Here is a 10,215-nt window from a genome sequence, read left to right as displayed (position 1 = left end):
TTCTTCCTTCCTTCCTTCCTTCCTTCCTTCCTTCCTTCCTTCCTTCCTTCCTTCCTTCCTTTCTTTTTACTCTGTTGCTGTTTGCCTCGATCCAGACTCTGTTTTTCCTTAGAAAGTAAAGGCTGTTTTGCTGTTTTTTCAGCTTCGTTGTATGATAATGTTTCTGGGAAGATGTAAACAATCTAGTCTCCTTGGATAGGGAACAGGCAGACTAAGACCTAAAGATTCCACCAAAATCAACTTGGTAAACCACTGAGTTTTATTGCAATTACTTATGGAAATAAGGGTGAGGAGTTACTTAAAGGAGTAGAAATGACTCAAAGACAGCTGCTTCGCCATGTCACCCTCAAGCATGGGTGACAGCTCATAAAGTTGAAAACTTGGAGCACACTGCACAGCCTGCAGGCAGCACAGCATGCTAGAGAGTATCCTTTCCAGGTAACTCAGCTGCTCTGCTTCTTCCAGGCAACTTATCTGAACTGCCTTTTCAGGAAAGCTCAGCTTGCCTCTCAGTTAGATATTTTGGTGAGGGAGGCACCTGACATATTTCTCCATGATCCAGCTCCAGGTGTTGATCAGCTGTTCTTTTGAGGCTCTGTGGTAGAATGAAATGCTTTTTAGTGTCTTAGTTCTCTATTGGTTCCTACCTGTTAAATTTCTTATCAGAATATTTTTTATACCTGTCTTGCTTCTATAGTTTTGTGTGATATTTTCTAATTCTTACCATATCTTAGCTCTGGCATTCACTGCTGACCCACGCAGGATTTGGTAAGCTGTATCTTAAATAGGCTGTGTTGCACCTATGAAACTTGGCCAGTTACATACTTTTATGAATGTTCTAGTAACTTGGCCTGCTGTCACATCTTTAGTCTAGCCCATGTGGTTTAACAGTTGTATATGAATATTTAAAGATAAGTATTTCTCTTTGGTATGCATAAAATGATGAATGTTGTTGTTAGAAAATACTAGCATCTTTTCTCCAAATTCTTTCCCTTGTATGACTTCACTGTCTTAGCAAATGACATTTCTTTCACAAGGATGCCCATGCCTGCTCCTGGGAGGTACCTATGGCCTTCTTCTGCTCTTCAGTCTAATCTGGGTGTGTCAGAACATCTCAAGCCCATGCACTTTCCTCTCCATCACTGTCTTTCCAAACATGAAGCCTCAGGACACTGGCTGTCCAGCTAATGCATTAGCCTTGCCCTTGCCACACTGTTCTATACACTGTAGTCCATGTAGGCATTTCACTCGAGACTAACTGAGACATGGCAGACATATGCAGACATTTGAACATGTGTTGATGTTTGGATTGACACTGAGATGTAGAATGGTGGCCAAGTGTTGGGAGCACAGAGGTGGCATGTGCAGCTCATTTATGAAAAGCTTTGTGGACGGCCACCTGAGGCACGTCATTATGTTTAGAGAAAGGTAACAGGCCTGGAAGAAGGAGGCACTGAGCTGTAGCCTTCCCCTTGGTGGAAGAGGGTAGCAGACTGGGCTAGTGTGTGGGAGCACTGTAAAGGAAGTATATAGGCTGCAGACATTTGCAGGCTGCAGACATTTGCAGACTGCAGACGTTTGTAGGCAGAGTTGAAGTCTCCAGGGAAGCAACTGCACCAAAGACATGGTGGTCTGAGCAGCTGCAAGAGGAAGGCCCTGGGAAGCTCTGCTGGGCAGTGCTGTGAGAGCTCCCCCTGGTTGGAGGGCACAGTGGAAAGGCCTATAGTGCTGCAGACTCCACTGACCACATCATATTGACAATGAATTGGTACGTACTTCTGAGCAAGTGGCTCAGGACAACAGTGGCATGTTTGACAGTAAGGTTCCCTAACCAGTGAGCACCAGCAGCCTTTTGAATGAGTGCCATTTATATATTTGTTTATGCTCTGGGTGCCATCCCTGAATGTCTGCTGTGGCAAGGCTTGGTCTGGTACTAAGTATGTGGCTCCTACCATAGTGATAGGGAGGTTTGGTGAAATACCCGAAGACACAGTTAAAGTAAAGACATTAACTAGTTGTAATATAAGCTGGAGACCTAGACAGGGCCAAGCAGAGAATATAGTTTTAAACCCTTCTTAGTGGACATTTCCTTTTTTTGTCTTTACTTTCTTCTTTTTAAATCATTATTATTTTGTACATATGTGTAGATGCCATCTAGGCACAATGGTTCAAGAATGTAGGACACCCATTGAGTTGTTTCTCTATTCTACTTTGTGTGAGTTCAGCATTTTGAGAGGCAGGAGCTCCCCCCAGCCCTCTCACTGTCCAACTCTTTATTTATCATACCACTGAGTCCCATTGAGTAGGCAAAAGGCTCTCAACTCAGGCTTGTCTAGTGTTTTCTCCACTAGGCTAGCAAAGTGTCAGAGACTTAGTTCCCAAACATGGGACTGAAAATTCTCCATTTAGTTTCCACATTTTTTCTCTTTTCTATTTACTAAGTGTTTACATAAGAAAACTCATTCCAAGTGTTATTTACTATAGTTTTAAAACCCTGAATGTGCTTTTCTTCAAATGTTATATTTTGTGTTCTATCATTTTGTTTGTAGTACTACAGAGAACAAATTAACGTTTGTTAATCAGAGGATTAATAAAATCCATTAAAATTTGAGAATTGATTTCAGTCTTTAGAAATCAAGGAGTAAGAAAGATTATAGAATTATTCAGTTTCAGAACTAGGAAGCATTTTAATGGATATTTTAAATTTTAAGCTTTAATGCCCCTCCTTAATTTTCTGTCTAAGATCATTGAGGCTCAGAGGGTAAATAAAGAGGCTGGGTAGGTTACGTCTCAGTTAATAAAGTGCTTGCTTGCACAAGCATGCTGACCTGAGTTCAGGTCACTTGTGGCTATGTTAAAAGCCAGGTAGTAAAGCAGCACACCTGTACTCCCCAGTGCTGGGGAGGCAGAGATGGAGGATGCCTGGGGCTCACTGGTTAGCTAGTTTGCTCAGCTCCAGGGTCACACTGAGAGAGCCTGTCTTAAAACAAGAAGGTGGAGAGTCATAGAATGAGAAACCCAATGTCAACTACTAATGTCTCTCTCTCTCTCTCTCTCTCTCTTTCTGTCTCTCTCTCACACACACACTCTCTCCTTCTCTCTCTCCCTCCTCCTTCCCCTCCCTCTCTCTCTTTCTCTTTCTCTTTCACTCTCTCAGACACATATACATACACACGCATATGCACACATATACATGAATAGACACATAGACCACATATACAAAAAGATGAGTGAAGTCTATTAAGTGGAGGTGACAGATGTTCAGCAAGCTTAGCGTGTTTTATAAATTTTCATGGTGGTGGTTTTCATGCTTTCTGATGATTATTGATAGATACTGCAAAAGAGGAATACTGAGATATCAACTGTAATAGGGAAAATTAAATAATTTTAAATATTTTAATTACCACATCTTTTCTGGTTAGCAAAGTAACATTTTTGAGGCAGTCTCTAGGATTAGAATGGTAGCTTAGTATTAGGGACACTAATTTTGATTTTGTTTTTGCAAGTCACATCATTATATAGTGATTACAATTCAAATTATTCCTTATAGACAAGCCAGCTCTACTCTACCTCCCAGCTTTGCATGTTGTGAAAGTGGGTCAGAAAAAAACGTGTCTCCCTGGGTAGTTAGGCACAGAAGACAGAAGGCGCCAGACTGGAACCTGTGCTGAGCAGCTTGGTGAGGGGGATGTGAACTTTGGAGAGTGTCCAGGCTCGGAGCCTTGAGCTGGTGGCAGCTGTGTGAGGATGGACAGCTGTGGCAGTGCCAGCCTGAGACTTGGTCAAGCTTTGCACCTCTTACATGTTTTGGTTTGGTTTTGCTCTTTGATACAGGGTTTCTCTGTATAGCCCTGGCTGTCCTGGAACTCACTCTGTAGACCAGGCTGGCTTTGAACTCAGAAATCTGTCTGCCTCTGCCTCCCAAGTGCTGGGATTAAAGGCCTGTGCCACCAGTGCCCAGCAAGGGAAGTCTTAAAAAGGGAATTTTGTAAGTTCTTAAATGTTTTTTTTTTTTTTGTCTTATGTGTTTTACTATAATCAGAGAATGAGTTATTTCTAGAGTTCATAGCTATAGGAACATTAAGAAAGATAATATATTCTCTGTATAGTCAGACTATTGTATATTTTTATAAAATTGAGCATTTTGGCTATCTGCATCAAATCTTTGGCATGTTTTCCTTTTCTGAATGTGACACCATGGTCAGATTTCACCACATTCTCTGTACTTATAGAAGGGTTAACTTTAGTACTTGACTGGTGTGCTGTTCATAAAACTTTCTTTGACATAATATAATTTGAATGAAATACATGGGAAGTGGCATATGTAGTGATTGAGCAGGCAGAATAGTCCATCACAAATTATACATAAATCAGTGCCATTCTGATGAAAAACCACATTTGTTTTGGAAAGGGGGCTGTTGTATCATACTCTGTGCAGATTGATTGCTGAGGATCACAGAAAACAGTCTCTATGAGTGGCTGGACATGGGGAGTTCTCCTGAGATGTATTAAAGGAACCAGAACCTTACAGGATAAAAATGGTGCCACATGACAGAAAAGAATTACAGAATTAAATCATTGACTATAGTAGAAAAAGTTGTAGATTGTTGGAACTTACTATATGACACAGGCTGGGTTGCATTTCTCTAAGAAAGGGAGGTTCATGGGCTCAGTGTTTTAGCATGAATGGTAACTTGCAAGAGAATAGAGTAAGCTGGGTGGTGGTGGCGCATGCCTTTTATCCCAGCACCTGGGAGGCAGAGACAGGTGGATTTCTCAGTTGGAGGCCAGCCTAGTCTACAGAGTGAGTTCCAGGACAGCCAAGGCTATACAGAGAAACCCTGTCTTGAAAACAAAACAAAAGAAAGAAAGAAAGAAAGAAAGAAAGAAAGAAAGAAAGAAAGAAAGAAATAAAGAGAAAGAGAATAGAGTAGAGCTCTCCAGATAAAAGATCTAAGTGTGAACACATGGCACTTGAGGCAATTTTAAGTGACTAATCTATAAAACTTTGTAATGGAAAGAACTTTCATGGACAGACCATGCAATGAAGAAGAAATAACATTGACAAACTTAGCCACATAATATCTTTAAAGTTCTAGTGGAATACACTGTAAATTATGTCAATGTAATTTGTGACACATATGACAGCCAGCTATTGATTACCAGTCTTTAAGCAGAGAATCTTGCAGTCATACCTTGAAAGAAATCAAGCACTTTGTAAATAAGTTCAGGAGAGGTCTTTTATGGCGAAAAAATCTGTTTTGGTGACAGGTTATCGTGGTACTACGTTTCAAGGTTTTAGAAGAGGCCTGACCTAGATTCTGACATGCAGTTAGTTATATTTTTCTACCTTCTTTTGCAGCGGCAGCCGATTGGGAGGTGTGGTCACGGTGCTGTGCTTCTTTTTCAATCATGGAGAGGTATGTAGTCAGAGTCACTACTGGAATACAAGCTTCTCCCAATTATTTTCCTTCTGTTTAATCTGTAATCAGATTTCTTAAACATGTGATCCATTTATTTTGTCCGAAATTTAAATACTAGTGATCTCTTAAGTGATGGGAGTCTCATTGATTTGAGCAGTCTGATTTAAAGCCAGTGACTCTTATGTTAGGGGCAATGTACTTCTAAATATCCTATTCAGACTGTTTGCCAAACCTATAAATTTGCAACTATCCAAGGCAGTGCAAAGATAGCAACACTACTAAGTGCATAGTCTCTGGATCTATGCTGCCTGTGTTTGAACCCTAGCCTTTCCATTTATTATCTGTGATACCTAGGCAAGTCGGTTAATCTGTCTGTGTATTCCTCTGCTTTGTAAATGGGGGCATCATGTTATTTATCTCATAGAGTTATTGCATAAATCAGATGAATCCATATGTGTAAAGTACCTAATACAGAGTTTAAAATATTAATTGTCATATGCTTGATAGCTTAGATTGGTAGTTTTATTCATCACTAATAGTTTTCAGATAAAATTCTAAAAAAATCCAGATTTTCACTACATTCCTTCAACTAAGTTAATCTTACTTTTAATGACTTTTCTAGTGTTGTGTCTGTTTAGACTTATCATGGAAATGTTTCTATGGGGAAGGAAAAAGATGTGTGAGATGTCTCCATCTTTTCTCTTCATGCCCTGGGTATCTGCAGTCTTTGAACATGCACAGGTTTGCAGAGTGAGTAGTAAGACGCAGAGCTGCTTGGGTCAGAGCATTGGAGTGTGAGCATAGCAGCAACTGTGCATTGCTACAGCTGGGTTTGGGCCAGCGGTGAGAAGGAAGGCTTTGGCTTTTTCCTGATGATTCTGCACATTGTAATAGCCTGGGTCATGGATGTTTTAAAGCTGGTTAAGAGAATGATGAGCGAAGTGGTAAATAACTGCTTACTACTGCAAGAAGGGGGCATTGTCTGTTCAGAGTCAGATGCGGGGCTTGGGCTACTGAATATGTAGATCCAGATGCAGCAAGAAAGGCACTGTTGTAGAGCACAGAGGGCCCTTGTGCCCCCTGGGTTAGTAGTTCCCCTCCTTTTTCTTACATTCTTGATGCTCAAGTAAGTAGGAACATGGTTTCTTAAAACCAACTCTAAAAAGATTAGTTGATTTTTTTTTTTTTAGGTTATTTTTTTTTCCCTCTTGACATTTTTTACCCGTTTATTTAAAATGTGCTTAGTTAGATATCGTCTTCTTAGGAAGAGGTACATGAAACAATTAAAATTAGGATTTAGTTTTATGGAAATGACTAGTTGTTACATTTATTTGCTAGTTTATGGCAGAAATGTTATATTTTGTTTAAGGACATTATAGTTTAGAGCATACACTACAGTTTTCGTAAAATATTGGTAAGAATTCCTGTAACCTAAAACTTACTACAATTTTGTGTGTCATTTGGCTTTCAGATTATGACAACTTCAGTTCTCGTCTTCTTCTAATTTTTTAAAACTACTTTTAGCTGAGTGCTTGCCTTTCATCTCAGAATTCAAGAGGCAAGACAGTGGCTCTCTGTGAGTTTGGGGCCAGTCTGCTGTATAGACTTTAGGTCAGCCAGGGCTACACAATGAGACCTGTGAAACAAATAAACAAACAAAAGTGTGTGTGTATATGTTTCTAAAGTATCCAATTTTTTGTGTGACGAGAATCATCTACTGTTGGACCGTGAAAGACAGTCTGTGTTCTGGTTGAGCGAGGCTTACTCGGGAGACGCAGTAGAAAAATTCTACTAGGGACGGAATGGTGAGCTACGCCCCCCAGACATTAGGCGCCTGACAGGATTAGCCCTCCAACTCCATTATCCTGTGTTTAGACAATGCCCTAAACTCCTAGTATTCTGGCTGTGCTCCACCCCCACAGTCACCTGACCACAGCCAGGTACGCCTGACTTGGGAACGGCAAGGTTGCCCAGCCCACTATGAAAGGGGATGCTTGACCCCTCCTTTCTCTCTTAAGCTCTCGCTCGTACTCTCACCTCTCGCTCCCTCTCTCCCCCTCCCTTTCCTCTCTCCATGTGGCCATGGCCCGCCTCTACTTTTCTACCTTCTCTCTTTCTCTCTGTTTTCTACAATAAAGCTCTAAGACCATGGACTGCCTCTATTCATTTAGACTTGCTGTGCTGAAACAATGGAATAGGCCTTCCCCTAAAGAACTGCGTCTAACCTCCCTCAGGAAAGCCTCGGAGCTTCCCAGCCTCCAGACCTGACTAAGGATTCCACCCAGGGTTCCTCCCCCCACACACTTTTCCTTTCAGCCCTGGGCCACTGCCGCCCTGGAGCCCCAAACTATTCTCAAATCTTCCTCAATGCCCAAGAGCTAGTACCTGTCATCCTTGGTCTCCATGAGGCCCAGGGATCCTGGACTGTTCCCTCCTACCCCCAGGGACTGGGGTTATGCCCACCCAGCAGCATGGAGAGTAGGAGGCAGTCTCCCTAGCCCACCCATCCAGGGTCTCTGAGCTCTGGCAGGACTTGGGTCTCTCTCACCCCTTTATTTCCCCACCGCCGGGAACCCCACAATCTACACTGCTTATACCCATTCATGCATCTAGTAACCTTTGTAGAACATTGCATTGTGAAACAAATTGTATTTGTTTATTCTGTGAATTGTTAGGGATACATATGGCATGGCATTATGTGACAGCACTGGACAGCTTTTAGATGTGCGATCTCCGTGTGTGCTCTGTGGATCAGATGTGGACTGTCCGGTGGCTTCAGGAGACTGTATTGCTGAGCCGTCTTGCTACCTAGCACTTAACTTTCTTAGAAGAGATATTTATTCACAGAAGTGAATTATTCATATACCTATATAGAAATGTAGCTTGTTAGTGGCTTTTAAGTTATATTTTCATTAGTTAGCTGTGTCTTAGTAGTGGATCTAAGATAGTATTTGGTGTATTGTAAAGTTGTTTTCCACTGATGATATTACAAAGAAATACTTGCCTTAACAGAAGAACTGCTCTGTCCATTGGGCAAGGGGCATTGCTTGAGGGAAGGGTACTTTCCTCATAGTCTCAAAATACTTAGTTTGTTTCCTGGTTACCTAAAATAATGTATAGCACAAATGGATTAACACAATTTAAAAAAATAATCTGAAAACCTTAAAATCTGAATCCTGTGAAACTGGAACATAATGCCTTCCAGCATCATGAGTGTGCACACAGAGGGTCTGCATTCCAGGGTAAAACATGAGGATGAGCTTGCTTCCTATTGTTTATTATGTCACCGTGGGACACTAAGACAAGGAAAGCCAATAACATTGCTGATTGTCAAATGTTTCCTTGTCATAATACGCTTTAGATTAATGGTGCAGCATACTGACTGAAAAGAATGAAGACTGGGGACTTGCTCAGCCCTGGAGGGGACATGCATAGCATTTCCTCCCCAAAAGATTCAGGGTTCTTCCAGGAAGAGCAGGTAAAAAGACTGGAAGAGCTGGAGGTTGTGGTTAACATCAAGGAAATAGAATTTCTGGCCACTGCAGGGTAGTTGCATGTGTGATTGTGACAGCATGCACAAGATCTGTGCAAGCTACAACCAGACAAACTGCCAGCATAGAGTGGGGAAGGTGGGCAAGAAATACCACCCACCCTTAACAGTGGGGAGAGGGAGCATCTGGATTCTTGATGGCACGACATGACTTCCTGGTGGTAGACCATGGCCACAGGGCAGGCCCCACTCCCAAAACAATCTGCACAGCACAAACAGGACTTGACTCGTGGTTGTGAGCCTCTTAAGTTGGGGGAGGAGGGAAAGTGCAGTTATGGAGGAAATAGAGAAGGAAGAGATATTCAAAATAAGTTGTATATAATCCTCAAAGGGTTAATAAAAATGGTGCATATACAAAAGATGATGGAGCCCAGGCTGAAAGAGGACATGGTAAAAGTCAGAAGATTAGCAGAGTAGTTCAAGGTTTCAGGGAGAATGGGTTCCATGTTGAACAAAGACAGTGGGCAAAGCCAAGTGTCAAAACTGCCCATGTTGGCATTCTCCTGGCATGGTGGTTAACACAGGTTGAAACTGGATAAATATCATAGAAGAATGGGAAAGAAAATCTCAATAACTAGGGAAGGAAAGTGGCGCACAGAAGGACAAAGGACTTGAGGATGTAGGGAAAGTGAGCTTACACAATGTTCATCACAAGCGATTGAAGGAAAACAAAAATAAAATGCTTCTCTTGATTTGTCAGAAACCTTTATAAACAAAAGAAACTGGGGGTGGGATGGGGAATGGAGAGAGGACAAAGGACTCCTCTGTATAGGGCTGGAGGACAGAGCTAATGATGCTTGCCTAGCATCTGCAAGGGCCTAGATTCAATCCCAGCACCACAAAGAACAAAGCAAAATCAACTCGAACTGTATGTTCTTCAACAGTGTGGTTGTATCTCTGTGTGTGTCTGTCTCTGTGTGTATATGTATGTATGCATGTCTGAGTCTCTGTGTGTGTCTGTATCTGTGTGTGTATGCATGTATGCATGTCTGTGTCTCTGTGTGTGTCTGTCTCTGTGTGTATATGTATGTATGCATGTCTGAGTCTCTGTGTGTGTCTGTCTCTGTATGTGTATGCATGTATGCATGTCTGAGTCTCTGTGTGTGTCTGTCTCTGTGTGTGTATGCATGTATGCATGTCTGTGTCTCTGTGTGTGTCTGTCTCTGTGTGTGTATATGTATGTATGCATGTCTGTGTCTCTGTGTGTGTCTGTCTCTGTGTGTGTATATGTATGTATGCATG

The 10,215-nt window shown here is 41.8% G+C and overlaps 1 protein-coding gene across 3 annotated transcripts in view; it reads left to right on the top strand.

Annotated features, from left to right (window-relative positions):
* Nucleotides 1-10,215, top strand: part of Dpy19l1 (dpy-19 like C-mannosyltransferase 1) — a 95,724-nt gene that overhangs the window by 32,242 nt on the left and 53,267 nt on the right. For all 3 annotated transcript variants that reach the window (XM_031345777.1, XM_031345778.1, XM_031345776.1), the window contains exon 7: nucleotides 5,363-5,420. In XM_031345777.1, coding sequence (XP_031201637.1) covers nucleotides 5,363-5,420 — 58 coding nt within the window. The remainder of the gene's footprint in view (nucleotides 1-5,362; nucleotides 5,421-10,215) is intronic.

The sequence above is a fragment of the Mastomys coucha genome, unplaced genomic scaffold (assembly GCF_008632895.1).
Source record: "Mastomys coucha isolate ucsf_1 unplaced genomic scaffold, UCSF_Mcou_1 pScaffold23, whole genome shotgun sequence".
NCBI lineage: Eukaryota > Metazoa > Chordata > Mammalia > Rodentia > Muridae > Mastomys > Mastomys coucha.
This window is presented reverse-complemented; position numbering and strand designations above follow the sequence as displayed.